The sequence below is a fragment of the Sus scrofa genome, chromosome 3 (assembly GCF_054392235.1).
Source record: "Sus scrofa isolate SSC_HxYL_T2T_F1_AM1 chromosome 3, Sscrofa_HxYL_maternal_Yorkshire_Landrace_v2.0, whole genome shotgun sequence".
NCBI lineage: Eukaryota > Metazoa > Chordata > Mammalia > Artiodactyla > Suidae > Sus > Sus scrofa.
In genome coordinates this window covers 34,203,633-34,221,099 of record NC_139385.1, presented here as the reverse complement: position 1 = coordinate 34,221,099, position 17,467 = coordinate 34,203,633, and the positions used below count along the sequence as shown (strand labels likewise).

Below are 17,467 nucleotides of genomic sequence, written 5' to 3'. Positions count from 1 at the left end.
CTTTTTCTCACCTTATCCTCCATCATGTTCCATCACAAGTGATTAGATCCAGCTCCCTGTGCTATGCAGCAGGATCTCATTGCTTATCCACTCCAAATGCGATAGTTTGCCTCTACTAGCCCCAAACTCCCAGTCCATCCCACTCCCTCTGCCTCCCCTTTGGCAACCACAAGTCTGTTCTCCAAGTCCATGAATTTCTTTTCTGTGGAAAGGTTCATTTGTGCCGTATATTAGATCCAGGTATAAGTGAGATCACATGGTAGTTATCTTTCTCTTTCTGACCTACTTCACTTAGCATGAGAGTCTCTGTTCCACCCATGTTCCTACAAAGTAAGTATGTATTTTTTAGATTGTTGCTTGCCTGTTTCCTGCCAGGGGAATCAAAGCTCCATGAAGGCAGGGACTTTTGTCTGTTTTTTTCTCTGTTGTATCCTTGTCACCTTGGGGAGTATGTGGCCCATAGTTAGACCCCCAGTAAGTTCTGGTTGGATGCATGATGCTGTTGATACCTGGCCATTATGTGAGGGGCCCCGTGCTGGCTGCCAGGGTTGCGGATGTAGATGAGCCGGAGACTTGAGTTTTCAGGTGCCGAGGAGAATACTGAGCAGACAAATAGACTTGTGTCTGGGGTGTGGGAGGGGCTGCAGACCAGTATGTGACGGCCCCGATGGTGGCTCCCCCTACCTTGGGCTCGTCTGTGTTGCATAGGGTCCGTGCTGACTCCAAAGACCACAGCTGATGGTTTGGGGGTTGGCTGGTCCTCTAGAGGCTAGGCCTTTTGCAGGGATGCTGGGGGAAGTTCCGGTGCCAGCCATTGTAAGATGTACATGTACTTCTCTTTCAGGCCTTGGGATTTTTGCTATGGATTGTCTGCTGGGCAGACCTCTTCTACTCTTTCTGGGAAAGAAGTCTGGGCAAGCTCCTGGCCCCAGTGTTTCTGGTCAGCCCAACCCTCTTGGGCGTCACCATGGTAAGTAGGGGCTGGCACTGTGGAGACCAAAAGTAGTGGCTGGCATTTAGAAACAACAGGATCTCCCAGTAGAAATCCAGCAATCTGGCTGTGTTAGGTGAATTTGGTTTGGTCTTGTGGGGGGCCCAGAGAGGAAAGGGTGATGGAGCTAAGGCCCAAAGGATGAGCAGGGTATCAAAAAGTTGAAGGGACTGGGGGCATAGGATGATCCAGCTGCAGAGAATAGCACATTCAAAGGTCCTGGGGTGGGGTAGAGGGAGAAATTGAGAGTTGGTCTGTGTGCTGGGGACAGAGAGAGTGAGGAGGAGCGGAGGGGGCTGGGACGGCAGGAAGGGCAGAGGGCTGACCATATAGGACCTTGAGCTTCAGGGTAAGTGGGTTCTATCTTGTTTTTCATCCCCAAAGCTGGGTTCTAAACCTTTTTTAAATGCCATGGGTCCCTTTCTTCTTTACCAGTCCTGTCTCCTTCTCAAAAAAATGTTCTTAAAGTCATAAAACATACAAGCTAACAAAAGAAACCATCCTACACACACACACACACACACACACACACACACACACACGTGCAATTTTGTGATGTGCATTTGTATTTTTACTGAAGTTTAATTTATGTAAACCTTTTTCCTTGAACAATTCATGAGTTTTGACGAACAGATGGTGTCAGGTTAGGTACCATCTCCACATTAGGGATATAGGACAGTTCCATCATCCCACAAAGTTCCCTGGCATGGGCCCCTTTGTCGTCAGCCCTTCCCTCCCCCACCTCCTCCGCTGGCAACTGCTGCTGTGTTTCCTGTCCCTATGGGGTTGCCTTTTCCAGAATGTCATGTGGATGGAACCACACAGGCAGCCTGAGTCTGACTTCTCAGCCCCTGAAGTTCAGAAGATCTTTTTTTTTCAGAGTTGCTTGGTATATTTGATGTGTGGCTTCAGCCCACATTGCTTATCCATGCTTTAGTTATAGGACATTTAGGCTGGGAAACCAATGATCTTTAATCACAGAAACCTAAAAAGCCAAGTTGAGGGAGTTCCCAGTGTGGCTCAGTGGATTAGGACCCTGACTAGTATCCATTATCCATGAAGACTAGCTGGTTTGATCCCTGGCCTCGCTCCGTAGGTGAAGGATCCAGTGTTGCCCTGAGCTGTGGTGTAGGTCACAGATGCAGCTTGGATCACGAATTGCTGTGGCTGTGGTGTAGGCTGGCAGCTGCAGCTGTGATTCAACTCCTAGCCTGGGAACGTCCACGTGCCATGGGTACGGCCCTAAAAAATAAATAAATACATAAAATAATAAAAAGCAAAGTAAAAATACCCATGCTTTACTAATGCATTTCAGATCAAGATCTGCTGTCCAAATAGGGACGGCCCGTGTGTAATAGTCTGAGACTTGTTCAGTTCTCTTTGTCTCTGTTTTTCCTTTTCTTTCACTTGTAAGCGGTGGTGCTGATGAGGGAACGTGAAGCTGGACTTGTGTCCTCTTTAAGTTCAAGGACCCCTGGGTTCTATCCAGAGCCTGTCCTTGGACCCCAGGTTAAAACCCACCTCCTCAAGGGAAAGGTTTTGAACAAGGCTCTGCTGTGCCCAGATGTGCCTGTTTAAGAGCTGACCATGGCCCCCGAGTGGAGAATGGATTGTGGGGCAGGGGTGGAACCTGGGAGGCCAGTGGGGCTCTGGGGGGCGGGTCACCTGGCATGAGGATGGAGGCCGGGGCCGGGGTGAGGGGCAGGTAAATGGAGGATGGGCTTTGGTGGCAGAGTCAGCGTGAGTGGCTGATGGGTTAGAGGTGGGGAGTCGGCGTGGGGGACTGAGGAGGACGAATGAGGACAGACGGACAGATATATTTCTGGCTGGAGCAGCTGGGGGGTGAGTGGAGGCGCCGTGGGGGACCGCAGCACTTTGGGATCCAGCTGGTGACCGTGAGCAGTGTTGGGAGCTGCCACCGGGAGCCGCTCTGCTCCTCTGGGAAATGGCCCTGACCTTTCCTTCTTTCAAGGAAAAGTAGTTTCATTGCTTATTTTTTTTCTCCTGATCGCTAAGTCAGTGTGTCACATGCAAGTCCAGGCTCCAGGTATCAGAAGTGAAATAAAATCTCAGTCCCTGTACCACAGGTGTTCTCATTAAGTTCCCTGAAAACGAACGTGTGACCCGCGCAGGTTAAGGAACCTGCGTTTGCTTCTCTGCCAACTGGGGTTGATAACACGTTGTACCGGGTTAGTGCGTGTGAATCGTGCTCCACGGTGAAGATGACAGACACTCAATAAAGGAAGCGGTTACCACTGCTGCCCAAAGCAGAACCAGTCAGAGACGGGACTGGCCCTTCGGCTCTAAGTCGAGGGTTGGCACACCTTATGTCTTTGTAAATAAAGTTTTATTGGCACCCAGCCCTGTCCGCTCCTCCGTGGATCATGTAAGGCTGCTTTCAAAATACAGTGCAGACGTGCGTGGTTGCGACAGAAACTCTGTGGCCCACAAAGCCTAAAATATTTACCCTCTGATCCTATCAGGAAAAGGGTGCCCATCTCTGTTGTAAATTGAGCTTTCCCCTGACTTTTCTTTTTTCTTTTGTCTTTTTATTGGTCTTTCTGTCTTTTTAGGGCTGCACCTGTGGCATATGGAGTTTCCCAGGCTAGGGGTCTTATCAGAGCTGTAGCTGCCGGCCTACACCACAGCCACAGCAACAGAGGATCCGAGCCACATCTGCGACCTACACCACAGCTCACGGCAACGCCGGGTCCTTAACCCACTGAGTGAGGCCAGGGATAGAACACGAGTCCTCATGGATGCTAGTCAGGTTCATTAACCTCTGAACCACGATGGGAACTCCTCGCCTGACTTTTCCATCTGATCCTGGTTCTGTACCTGGTCTCCTGAAATTGCTATAGCTCTCAAGGTGAATACGGTTATCATCTCCATTTTGCAGATGAGGCAGTGGAGGCTCAGAGAGGTCCACTGACTTGCCCAGGGTCACACAGCAAGGCGAGAGCAGGACAGGGACTGGAATCAGGTTCTCCCCAGGCCATTTTTGTACCATTGCCTTGGGGGCAGCCGTCCTCCAGGCCTGGAATCTGCCAGACTCTGGACTATGGGGGCCCCCCCTGGGGGTCTCAGAGGCCTGGTCTTCTCTTAACCACTCTTGTCATGTGCTTCTCTCTTTCAGCTGCTTGCTACCTTTTTAATTCAGATCGAGAGAAGGAGGGGAGTCCAATCCTCAGGGATCATGCTAACTTTCTGGCTGGTAGCCCTACTGTGTGCCATTGCAATCCTGAGATCCAAAATCATGACTGCCTTAAAAGAGGTAAGCGGTGGCCTCATTCTGCATCTTCCCCAGGGATTTCCCTTCCCTGTGCAGCCTTCATTATAGAACCTTCTTTCCTCAGGTCTCCCATTTGACTGTGTGGCTCCCAGGGGCAGAAGCCACAGGCAGGTGCACACCACCCTTTGCACCTCTGTTAGCAGGAACTGCAGGGCAGTTCGGCCCTAAGTGTCTTTCCTCTGGAACAGAGCTGAGCGGGGAGCAGTGTTTTCAAGAGGCTGTTCCCTGGGGGCCATAGACGGGTCCCCTTTACCTTGGTGCCATCAGATGGGGCTCTGGCCAGGAAGTGGCTCTCCTTGGCTGTTGTCTGCCACTCCCAGGAATTCTCTGACTCTGTCCCTTTGTTCCTTGCCATCTTTGTACTAATCAGGAACTGGCATCCACAAAGGAAGGAAGAGAAACCGAACATTTATTGAGCGCCTGCAGCATACAGCTCAAACAGTCTTTATTTATTTATTTATTTGTCTTTTGTTGTCTTTTTAGGGCCTCACTAGCAGCATATGGAGGTTCCCAGGCTAGGGGTCTAATTGGAGCTACAGCTGCTGGCCTACACCACAGCACAGCAACACCAGATCCGAGCCACGCCTGTGATCTACACCACAGCCCACAGCAACGCCAGATCCTGAACCCACTGAGCAAAGCCAGGGATCGAACCCACAACCTCATGGTTCCTAGTCGGATTTGTTTCTGCTGTGCCACGATGAGAACTCCCTCAAACAGTTTTTATTTTTATTTATTTATATATATATATTTGGCTGTGCCTGCCCCATACAGAAGTTGCCGGGCCAGCGATCGAGCCTGCACTGCAGCAGGGACAACACCAGGTCCTTAACCTGCTGAGCCACCAGGGAACTCCCAAAACTGTCTTTAATAGTGATGGCAGCTGATCGTTATTGAGTGTGTGTTTTCCAAATGCCAGGCCGGAGACTGAGTCTTTCTCATGACTTATCTTCCTGGCATCTCACAATGATCTGACAGGGTTTCTCAGCTTCAGCTTTAATTGACGTTGGGGACCAAGGACATCTTAGCTGTGGGGGCCTGTCCTGCACTTTGTAGCATGTTTGGGGGTGGCTCTGGCCTCTCCCCACTGGGTGCCAGTAGCTCCCCACAACCCTCGAACAGAAGTGTCTCCAGACCCCCTCCAGATGTTCCCCCAGAGGCCACATCACCCCTGACTGAGAACCGCTGGTCTGTTCATAGACGGGGAAACTGAGGCACGGAGAGGTTAAGTAAATTGACAAAGTCCCATGATCGTTACATGCAGAGCCAGGCCTTGAAGGTAGGTCTGTTCCACTCCCAGGCTTAGGGCTTCTCCCTGTGTCCCCACCCTGACCAGCCAGTGTGGACCTCACCGTGCTGTAACCACCTGTCTTCTGTTATCTCGCAGGGGAGGAGAGTCGGGGTCAGGTCTGCAGCCCGAGGCAGCGGGCCTCCTGCAGCCTGCTCCCCGGCCTGTGCAGGCTGCCTCCAGTAAACCGTCCTCTCTTCCTCCTTCCCCGCTTCCCGGTCAGGATGCTGTGGTCGTCGACATCTTCCGCAATGTCACTTTCTACATTTACTTCGCCCTCGTGCTGATCCAGCTCGTGCTGTCCTGCTTCTCAGACCGCTCGCCTCTGTTCTCGGAAACCATCCACGACCCTGTAAGTGTGATCCCAGGGACGTGCGTGTGTGCGTGTGCGTGTGTGTGTGTGTATGCAAGAGAGCAGTGCACAGTGCAAGCTGATGTTGATTCGAGCCAGTGTCACTCACTGGGGGGATCTCATTCTGTCTTCCCCAAACACCCAGAGATGGGTGACATCGTCCTTCCCACTCTGCCGAGGGAAAGACTGAGCCACAGACGCGGCCCGGGGGTTTAAGGAGGGAACCCGATCCATTGCTGTAAACGGCTGTGTCTTGCAGCCCGTTTTCTCATTTGGTTGGCATAGTGGTTTTAGACAGTATGTGCAGACATTTCACATGAGGTCTGACTGTCCAGGTTTTCTAGGAAGATGGGAATTTCTGGTGGCACAAGGGCCATGATCCCACAGGACAGCGGTTGGCCAGGGTGGAGGGGTGTGGCCCCAGTTCCCTGCCGCAGTCCCCACCACTCCCTGCTGCCTCGCTTTCTTCCTCCAGCTGTGTGCCTGGCCCCTGCGGAATTTGATGTTGAGGAATCCTGCTTGGATAGAAGGCTAGCAGTGGCGGGGGAGGGGCGGGCACATGGCCACGCCACTTGCTGGTTGGAGAAAAGGGTTTTCCATCACCCTTGCCTCTCGCCTTCCTCCCTCCTCTTTTTCTTCCTCCCCTGCTTCCCTCCCTCCTTCCACCTGGTGCCGAGTTCCAGGCCCTGATCTGGGCACAGGGCTGTGGCAGTGAAGAAACCAGAGTTCTTGCCACTTGAGGCTTCTGTTTTCAGGGCCGGGGCACATGCAGTCACCCAGGACCCAAGTATATGTCACGTCAGTCAGGTGGGGGTTAGGGCGGCAAAGAAGGAGCAGGGAAGGGTAAAGGAATGATGGTTGGGGTTGTGTGCACTTTTGAGAAGGGCGATCGGGGAGCCCCGCCCCCACCCCTGCCTCCCCATTGGAACAGAGACCTGGAGGAGCGAGGGCACCAGCTGAGCAAATACCCAGGGGCAGAGCTTCCCGGTAGAGAGCTGGCCAGTGCAAAGGCCCTGTGGCAGAGCTGCCGTGGAATGTTGCAGGCACAGCAGGAGAGGCAGCAGAGGGCTGAGGGATGGCCCCTGAGAGGTGGGACAGTCACCTATGGGAGCTCTTTGGGTTTTATTCCAAGAGCAGTGGGAAGCCTTTGGAGGATTCATTTGATGCTTTGTTCCTGGTTAGTCAGCTGCTAATGGATGCATTGCAGCAGGAACAGTTTTTAGCAGGTGGTTCTGTTGGGTTTGGTCAGGACCTCAGCAGAAGGCTGAGGCTGCTTTTGTGGTGCTCAAAGGACCTGTGGGGTATCAGCTCGGAGAAGGCGGCTGATGTGCCCAGCCTGAGCCTTAGAGACCCGTGTCCTAGAGTGTGTCCCTGAGGCCCCGCTCTCCCATCTCCCTGCTCAGGGAGGGAACTGGATTGGAGAAATTAGCAGAGTGTGTGTGTGTGTGTGTGTGTGTGTGTGTGTGTGTGTTCACATGTGGGTATATATGTGTAAATACATGTATGTGTGTTTGTGCACATGGATGTATGTGCATGTGGTGTGTGTGTGTGTATATCTGTGTTCACATGTTTGCAGGTAGCTGTGTCTGAGTGTGCATGTATGCATTTGTGTGTCCTTGCGTGTGTGTTGCATGTGTATAAAGTTCACAAGGGCAGCGGCCATGCCTGGGCACCCCTGGGATGCAGCCTATGCCTGGCACAGAGTAGGGTAGGGGCTCAGATGTCTCCGGCCCTCCTGTCTGCTGGTCTTCGGTGTCTGCGTGTGGGGATGGCAGTGGCGTGTCTCCATCAGAGACATTTATTAGACATCAAGCTGTTCTGTGGAGCCAGGGGTCACACCGAACAAGTCACACCCCCTGAGTGGCTGCAGACCCCGGGCTGCTCTGAGGGTATACTGAGCCCGGGGGAGGCAGATGGAACCACTTGGGGTTCTCGGGGCTTTTCCAGCCCCTGTGGGGTCTGAGAAGCAGCCTCTCCCCGTGGACCATGCCCAATGCTTTGTGCTGATTTCCGGTCTCCTCTGGGATCTGGATAAAATTCCTTTGGCTTCCTTCCTGGGTGTGTGTGCATCCGAGTGACTCATAGCACTGACTTCTTCCTCCCTTCCTCCTTTCTGCCTTTCTGGGGTGTGGGGCTAGGGTCTCTGGGGGCCAGGCACCCCGACTCTTCTCCCAGCTGTTCTCCTTCCCTTGGGGGTGTTGAGGCTCAGAGAGGTTGTTAGGCTGTTAGACCCTGAGTTGCAGCTGCGTTTGGTGGTGGACGCAGCAGGGGGAGGGAGGAAGAGCCTCACTTTGGAGTCAGGCACACCCTGGGCTTTCATGTCACCTGAGTCCCTTTATCCCTTCAGCAGCCATTTATGAAGCACCAGTGGTATGCTGTGTTTGGTGCTGGGGACCTAGCAGGGTGTGAAAAACATGGTTCACACCCTGCTGGGGTACCTCTTTCTCCAGCACAAACCGCCCTGAGTGTGGTGGCATAAAGCAGCGATGGAACTTTATTATTGTTTCACAGGCCTGGGCATTGACTGAGTCCTCTGGGTGGTTCTCAGTCTCTGAGTCTCTCCTGTGGTCGCAGTGGGATGGTGGCTGGAAGGCTTCCTCAGCTACCTGTCGGGTGGTTAAGGCTGGCCGCCAGCTGGAGCCTCAGCGGGGTTGGCGGTTCCGTGTGGTCTCTCCAGGCTGCCTGGGCTTCCTCACGGCATGGTGGTGGGCATCTAAGCCTGAGTGTGCCCAGAGAGAGCCAGGTGGAAGCTCTGTCACCTTTCAGGATCCAGTCCTGGAAGTCACATAAAGTCACTCCTGGCAACCCTCTTTTTTTTCCCCCTCACTTTAAAGTTCTTTTTTTTTAAGTTGAATTTTTTTTTTTTAAATTATCATTGATTTACACCGTTATGCCAACTGCCATCCCCTCTTGCTGGAAGCAGTCACAGAAGTTTTCTAGAGGCAAGGGGTGGGCACACAGGCCCCACCTCTATGGGGGCGTGGCCAGGTCCCATTGTAAGAAGAGCAGGTGAGAAGGCAGAAGATGCCTGGCCATCTGGGGGAAGTGACAGCCTGCCCCATGCCCTCAGGAGGCTTGTGGTCTTCCTGGGAGATAGTCAGCAAGCAGGTCGGCAGACAAATGACCATGTGACTATAATTGCGATGAAAGCTGGAAATGAGGTTGCATGACTCTCATATTCATGACTTTGGACAAGTCACTCCTCCTTGCGGGACCTTTGTGTCCCCTTTTTGAAAGTGGGTTGAGGCTCCATTTGAGGCTTGCTGCCCCCCTCCCTGTCCTGGAACCACAGGCCTGTGATCTGGGGAGAAGGACGGTCCTCTCTGTCTGCTGTCTCCCCGACATCACAGTGGCGCCTGGAAAGTGGGAAGAGTCCAGCCCCTGTCACTGTCCCATCCCCAGAGCAGCAGTCACATGTTGCCTGTCCTCAGAGAGAGTGGTCAGCCAGGTCCGGGGTCAGGCAGGGCAGGCATGTGAGCTGGGAGCACTGGGCTTCTCTCGCTGCTGAGTCACGGAGCCTCCGTCCTCCCCAGCTGGCCCTGTGCCTGATGCGTGACTCAGAGCTCTGTCCTGGCCCTGCTTCCCCGGCTGGGCTGTTCCCCTCTGTGTGTCAGGCCCTGGGGCTGGCTGAGCAGACCTCACAGGGCTGGCCAGGGCTCCCACTGGTCCCCAGCCTCTGGCCCTTTTATCTTGCTGGCCCTGAGGCTACAGCTTAGGGTGCAGGGAGGGAGTCTCCATTGGTATTTGCGGGCTTCAAGGGCAAATGTGGCAGGTGGCAGACCCTCACTTCTCAAAGTGGGGTCCTCGAACCAGCAGCATCGGCCTCCCCCAGGTGCTCATTAGAAATGCAGCATCTCGGGCCTGCCAAGTCCCGCTGCGCCTGCTCTCCTTTTAACAAGACTCCCAGTGGCTCGTGGTTGAGAAGCGCTGGTTTATTATTAGCACATCCTTAACAGTTGTTCAGCTCATTTGGTGAAAGAGGTATTTTCGGGCCTGCCTGTAAATGTGGCATGTTTTACTATGAACATTTCAAACCTACAGAAAATTTCAACTGTACAGTCAGTACCCCCCATCTACCCACCAACTAGATCCCACAAGGTAACATTTTGCTAAATTTGTTTTATCACCTATCTGTCTGGCCAGCGGCTGGCTGAGATTTTTGGTATCTAAAACTGACTTGGAAAGACATTAGTATCCTTCATTCAGACACTTCTCTGTGCAGATCATTAGTCAGAGCACAGTATCTCTTTATGGTTCTGTTTTTTTTTTTTTTTTTAATCTTAAATTTACATAGTGACACTCCTGCATCCTAACCTAGCCTTAGATGAGTTCTGACAAATGAGTAACTCAACCCCCTATCAAGATACAGAACCTTCCCAGGACCCCATGAAGTCCCCTTTTGTCCCCTCACAGTTGGTTTCTATCTCCCTCAGCCCAGAGGCAATTGCTGGGCTTAGCTTGTTAATGAGATGATCAAAAACTCCATTTTTAAAAATTCCTTTTCTTTTTAGGACCCCACCTGTGGCATATGGGGGTTCCTGGGCTTGGGGTCAAATCAGAGATGCAGCTCTCTTGCCACTGTCATGGCAACACCGGATCCGAGCCACATCGGCTACGCCACAGCTTGTGGCAATGATGGATCCTTAACCCACTGAGCGAGGCCAGGGATTGAACCCACATCCTTGTGGATGCTATGTTGGGTTCTTAACCCGCTGAGCCCCAACAGGAACTTCCCCAAACTCCATTTAAAATGCCTTTCGTCTTTATGCTTTTGATCACTTAGGAATTCAGTGTTGTGCCAGGGGCTCAGCTGGGCTCTGAGCACCTAGAAATGAACAAACGCTGACTACCCTTAGGAGAGATGGAGGAGGGGGAAGCGGGCAAATAAGCCACCAGCTCCGGGTTGGACAGTGGCACTCCAAGGCAGGGAAGTGCTAGGGGCCTAGGACTAGTCCTTAACGCAGCCTGGGGCTCCAGTGCCAGCAGCCAGGGGAGGGTGTGCCCAGGCCAGAGAAACGGGCAGCCTGGGCCAGGCTAATGAGGTTGAAGGCTGGATAGAGGCTGGGAGGATGCTTCTGATGGAGGGGACAGCATGTCCATCAGGGTGATGGAGCTGGTGAGTGTTTGGGAACGGCGTGAACCTGTGCTTGGCTGGGTCAGAGGGGCCAGGGAGCTGAGCGTGAAAGACGAAGGGAGGAATTGGGTGTCACTATAAGGACTAGGAATTCTGGTCAGACGGTTTTTTCAGCTGGGGAAGGGGCAAGGGAGGACGCACCCCGGTTGGAAGAGTTTTAGAGGATCCTTCTGCCTGGAAGGAAGATGCGTAGGGCACAAGGAGGCTGGTGGCACTTAGGAAGCCATTGCTGCAGAGAGGGCTGAGCTGAAGAGTGACCCTGTGTGTAACAAAGTGTCAAAAACCAGGAGGAGAAAACAGACATATTCATGGGGAAAGGCAGCGTGCATGACGTGGGCTGCAGGGGAGGTCACGGCAGTCCTGTGCCTGGAGATCTGCCCAGCTGAGATTTGGCCGAGCCAACAAAAAGCACCAGTGTTACAAGTTGTACCAATGAATTCCTTACTGTCTGATGTTCAGGTGGTCCAGCCAGTGATAAATAATAGCAGCCTTGGGAGTTCCTTGTCCTGGCTCAGCAGAAACAAATCTGACTGGTATCCATGAGGACCCCATTTCGATCCCTGGCCTTGAACAGTGGGTTAAGGATCTGGTGTTGCCATGAGCTGTGGTGTAGGTCGCAGACGCGGTTCGGATCCTCTTTTGCTGTGGCTGTGGTATACGCTGGCAGCTGTAGCTCTGATTCGACCCCTAGCCTGGAAACTTCTATATGCCGAGGGTGTGGGCCCTAGAAAGCAAAAAAAAAAAAAAAAAAAAAAAAAAAAAGTCAAAATAGCAGCCTGTGTGAATAAGTAAAATTAACTTATGCTATCCTCAGATCAAGGCAACTTTCTTTTGCGGGGGGAATTGCGAATCTCCCCCATTGTTACAGATGAGGACACAGAAGTTCAAAGTGGTGACTTTTCTTTGCCTAATTTCGTGAGGCTAGATCCGGAGCCCTCCCGCCGTGCGCCCTTCCCCTCTGCGCCTGCGTGGGCATCCCCATCCCCGGCTGGGCCTGTTAAAAGGCGGAGCTGGGCCGGGCCCCGCCCCCAGCGCACCGAAGTCGGTAGGTCGAGGTGAGGCCCCAGCGTTTCCAGGCACTGCGTGCGGATGGTGGTGGTAGGGCCGCGTTTGAGAACCCCTGGTCAGAGCTGTCCCACTGCCTGATTCACCCCTCCCTGCGGGGCGTTTAGGCAGGCTGAGTTGGAGGAACTGGCAGAAAAGTGAACCAAAGCAGAATCAAACCCGGAAAGGGTGGGTGGGAACCCGGAGAACTGCTGAAAGGGCCAGAATGCTGGAGGCCCTGCTGGAGGCCCCAGATGAGGTCCCAGCTGTGTCCCGTGGGAGGTAATGGATGGCCAGTTCTCAAAGCACCAGTGCTTGGGGCTATTTGACCCAGTAAGTGTAAACCTCGCGGTTTCTGGCCAAACCACCCAGTGCCAGGTATAGATGCCAAAGAACGCAGCCTTCTCTTGGTATAAAACTTCGTTTCTCTTCTTTCACCTTCAGTGGGGACCAGTCTGAATTATCCTTGTATCTAACTGAATGCGGGGAGCGGTTAATAAGCCTCCTCGCTCCTGAGAAGGGAGTCATTCCCGTCCAGTCGCAGAGGTGGGGAAGCCCCAGGCTGGCAGCCCTGCCTTTTCCGCTCTGTGAATTGCGCCAGAAAGTTTTGCTTGGTTTCTGTTGAATGGAATGCTGCCTGAATCCCCGTCCAGCTGCCTCTTCTTTTTCTTTCCTCCTTTTTAAAAAAATTATCAGTTCTTGACGACTCCAGAACGCTGTCGTTATCACGTAAGGCCTTTCATGTCAGACAGGGACCTCCAGAAACCTCCTCCCAGACTAATGTAATTTCTTATCTGTGTGGGTGTGATGGGACCCAGTTTCCGCCTGCCCGATGTGACCTCCGATGATCTGCAGATCTGCATCTGGATCCAGAGGAGGAGGGAGGGCTGGGGAGATGATCAGGAGAAGGTTCTTGGATGGTATACACAAGAAACTGAAATGTTCGTGTTGCTGAACCAACCTTATTGCATCTGGAGGGGAGATTTTCTTTTTTCTTTTTTTTAACTGATGTATGTAGTTAACTTACAATGTTGTGTTAGTTTCAGGTGTACAACACAGTGATTCAAACACACACACACACACACACACACACACATATATATTTTCGGATTCTTTTCCTTACAGGTTATTACAAAATCTTGAGTATAGTTCCCTGTACTATACAGTAGATCCTTTTTGGTTATCTGTTTTCTATATATTGGTGTGTGTCTGTTAGCCTAAATTCCTCTACTTTATCACTCCCCCCACTTTCCCCTTCTGTAACTAAGTCTGTTTGTTTTCAGTGTCCGTGAGTCTATTTCTGTTTTGAAAATAAGTTCATTTGTGTCATTTTTAAAGATTATACATGTAAGTGATATTATATGATATCTGTCTTTCTCTGGCTCGTATCACTTAGTATGATAATCTCTAGATTGATCCATGTTGCTGTAAATGGCATTATTGCATTCTTTTTCATGGCTGAGTGGAATTCCATTGTGTATATATGTACCATATCTTCTTTATCCATTCCTCTGTCAATGGACATGTAGGTTGCTTCCATGTCTTGGCTGTTGTAAATAGTGCTGCAGTGAACAGTGGGGTGCATGTGTCTTTTCTTTTTTAAAAGAATTTTTAGTTATAGTTGATTTACAGTGTTCTGTCAATTTCTACTTTAAATTGACCCAGTTATATATGCATTCTTTTTCTCACATTATCTTCCATCATGCTCTATCACAAATGATTAGATGTAGTCCTGTGTGCTATACTGCAGGATCTCATTGCTTATCCATTCCAAATGCAATCGTCTGCATCTACTAACCCCAAACTCCCAGTCCATCCAACTCCTTCCCCTTCCCCCTTGACAACCACAAGTCTGTTCTCCATGTCCATGAGTTTCTTTTCTGTAGATAGGTTCATCTGTGCCGTATATTAGAGTCCAGATATGTGATATAATATGGTATTTCTCTTTCTCTTTCTGACTTACTTCACTCAGTATGAGAGTCTCTGGTTCTATCCATGCTGCTGCAAATGCTATTATTTTGTTCTTTTTTATGGCTGAATAGTATTCCATTGTGTATGTATACCACATCTTCTTAATCCATTCATCTGTTGATGGACATTTAGGTTGTTTCCAAGTCTTGGCTATTGTGAATAGTGCTGCAGTGAACATAAGGGTGCATGTATCTTTTTCAGTGAAAGTTTTGTCTGGATATATGCCAAGGAGTGGGATTGCTGGATCATATGGTAACTCTAATTTAAGTCTTCTAAGGAAGCTCCGTACTGTCCTCCATAGTGGATGTACCAGTTTACATTCCCACCAACAGTATAGGAGGGCTCCTTTTTCTCCAAACTGGAGGGTAGATTTTTATCACAGGGACTGGGATTTTTATTAGCTAGAATGAGGATTAATCTCCACCCCATCCCCCCAATCATTTCTTATGGCCTCAGAGGTAGGACTTCATTTGCATATAGTTACCTATAAATGGAATGAATTCACCTTTAGTTAGGAAGATGACCAGTTGCTTCATTCTCCCCTCCCCCACCCCCTGTTTTTGTTTGTTCGTTTTTTTTTGGCCACCCTTCAGCGTATGGAGGTCCCAGGTCAGAGATCAGATCCAAGCCAGGTTGGCTGTATCCGTTAACCCTCTGTGCTGGGCCGGAGATCGAACCTGCGTCCTGGCGCCGCAGAGATTCTGCCGATCTTGTTGCGCCGCATCCAGAACTCCTCCCCCCCAGTTTTATTGAGAAATAACTGCCATACATCACTGATGAAGTTTAAGGCGTACAGCATTGATGGTTTGATTTACAAATGTTGTGAAACGTTTTCCACAGTAGGTTTAGTTAATGTCTGTCATCTCCTACAGGCAGAATAAAAAGAAAAGAACAAAGCAGTTTTTAAGTTTATAAATGTTGAGATGAAGATGTAATACCTCCACCTTGCCTTCCTCATCCTCTCCCCGAAATTTTATCATGTTAATTTTTTATTATTTTTTGCCTGTGCCCTTGGTACATAAGTTCCTATGCCAGAGATCTGTCCCGCATCACAGCAGTGGCAGTGTTGGATCCTTAACCCACTAGGCCACCAGGGAACTCCTATAGTACTTTAAATTATATCTGTAATTAGTGTTTCTATCATTATGTAATGTAAATATTGTTCACTGCAGAACCTATTAGAATCCTGTGTTTACATATCTTTTTTTAAAAAATTGAAGTATAATTGGCCTGCCACACTGTCAGTTCAGGTGCACACCCTACTGATTCCCTGTTTCTATACATTTACAAAATGATTGTGATCAGATTTGGGTGGTGTCATTCTCAGCCCACAGCTGGGCTTGCCTGGTTTTGAAAGCCAAGCCAGGATTTGGGAGGCTCCTGTGGGTAAACCTGACACCTGCACATTGCATCAGGGCCTCCTGCAGGTTAGGGAAAGGTGGGTTTCCCTCTGGGTGAATGAATTTGAGGAGGGTCCTGCTTCCTTCCAGCTGAGGTAGCCCTCTTCCTGCCACCAGGCATGGGCATGGGCATGGGCCCCCACTCGCCCCCACAGCCAGGTATCTTTGCGTAGGGGATGACTCCATGTTGACACCAAGACTGAAGGAAGGCTGGAGTCGGAAGCACCAGGCCATCTTTTGAGCTCTAGTGCCTCCCCTTAATAATTACCGTCTTTGGGAATTCCCGTTGTGGCTCAGCAGGTTAAGAATCTGACTAGTATCCAAGAGTATGTGGGTTTGATCCCTGGCCTTGCTCGTTGGGTTAAGGATCCGGTGTTGGCATGAGCTGTGGTATAGGTCGCAGATGTGGCTCAGATCCTGTGTTGCTGTAGCTGTGACATAGGCAGGCAGCTGCAGCTCTGATTCGACCCCTGGCCTGGGAACTTTCAAATGCTGTAGGTGAGGCCCTAAAAAAAAAAAAAAAAAAAGAATTGCTCTTCGTATCCTGAGGTCTGATGTAAGCAGGGGGTCAGCCAACTTTTTCCATAAGGAGGCAGATAGCAGACCACATGGTCTCTGTCGCAGCTGCTGAGCTCTGCCACCGCCAGAGCTGGGGAGCAGATGTGGGCGATACAGAAGTGAAGGGCATTGCCAGGTCCCAACACAGCTTTTCTGCAAGTGGCCAGACTGTGGGCCTGGGTTTGCCAACCCCAACATGAAGCATCTGGTACAGCGCTTGGTGTGTCACAAGTCTGTAGGAAACGGCAGACTTGGGACTGTGTGCGCCGTGGGTATTCATGTTAATACTGCTGATGTCACTGCCTTAGCTTTTCCTCTGCACCAGAGCTGCTCTGAGTTCTCCACAGGCTCTGTCTCCTGTAATCTCATCCCCAGCAAGAAACTCGGCCAAGGCCCCTTGGCCACTAAGTGGCAGAGCTGGGACTCAGACCCTCCTTCTAACCACCTTGCTTCACACAGGGGTCCCCCGTCCCCGTGGCCCCGCCCTCACCCCCTTCTCTCTCTGGCATTCTGTTTTGTTGTTGTTGTTGCAACTCTCACCACGTGGCTGTAGCTACGTACTTATTTGCATCTCGCTTTGCTTCCTGTCCATCTCTACCCAGGTGGGAAGCAGAACGGGGCCAGGACTTCACCTATGTGCAGGCGTGTGTGTGCAGGCGTGTGTGTGCAGGCGTGTGTGTGCAGGCGTCGCTCTGCCTTGGGTGTACTCAGCCACCTCCTGGCGTGTAAGCAGGTCCGCCCTCAATATTTGCTTAAGAAATGAATGAGTTATTGCCAGCTGTGTCCCGCCCCGTCCCCTTCTCTCCCAGCACCTGAGCTTTTCACAGTGGGTAGCAACTGGGCTGCAGCTGAAGTGCATTTGCGATTCCCTGATAATCCACCCACTTCCAGAAGCGAAACCAGCTACTACCACCTCCTCCAGGAATTGTGCTGCTGCCTCAGGTTGGAAAAATTCCAGCTTAGAACATTGTCGTGTGGTCCTCGTTTCACTTGTCCCTCCCTGTGGTCCTCTGAGGCGGGCCTAGCAGTAGGACTGACCGCTCCCATCTCCCAGATGTGAAAACTGAGACCTTGGGGGTGCAAGGACACACCCAAGGTCATTCGGCTAGAGAACAGCAGTGCGAGGATTTGAACCTGGGGCTATCTGGCCTTTGGTTGGTTTAGAATGTCAGTCTGTGGGCCAGCTGCATCTGATTAATCTTATTGCAAATGTCCCAATGCCGGGGCCCCGCCCTCGGAGCTGGTGAGCCACTTGGTCTGGGCTGGGACTCTGCGTCTGTGTTTAAGAAGCTCCACAGGTGATTCCAGGGCGGTTAGGACTGGCAAGTCCCCAGGCCTCCTGGCCCCAGAGCGAGTGGAGCCTGGTGGTTCTCAGCCCAGGCTTCGTGGTCGACTCACTGGGGAAGCTTTCCATGCTGGAAGCTTTTGAATGTGCTC

General features: G+C 51.2%; 1 protein-coding gene across 5 annotated transcripts in view; it reads left to right on the top strand.

The window, feature by feature from the left end:
- Positions 1 to 17,467, top strand: part of ABCC1 (ATP binding cassette subfamily C member 1) — a 155,001-nt gene that overhangs the window by 46,676 nt on the left and 90,858 nt on the right. For all 5 annotated transcript variants that reach the window (XR_014840714.1, XR_014840713.1, XM_021086560.2 and 2 more), the window contains exons 3-5: positions 845 to 970; positions 4,128 to 4,265; positions 5,795 to 5,923. Coding sequence is in view for 3 of the 5 variants with exons in the window: in XM_021086560.2 (XP_020942219.2) it covers positions 845 to 970; positions 4,128 to 4,265; positions 5,795 to 5,923 (393 nt within the window). In the remaining 2 variants the exon portion in view is untranslated. The remainder of the gene's footprint in view (positions 1 to 844; positions 971 to 4,127; positions 4,266 to 5,794; positions 5,924 to 17,467) is intronic.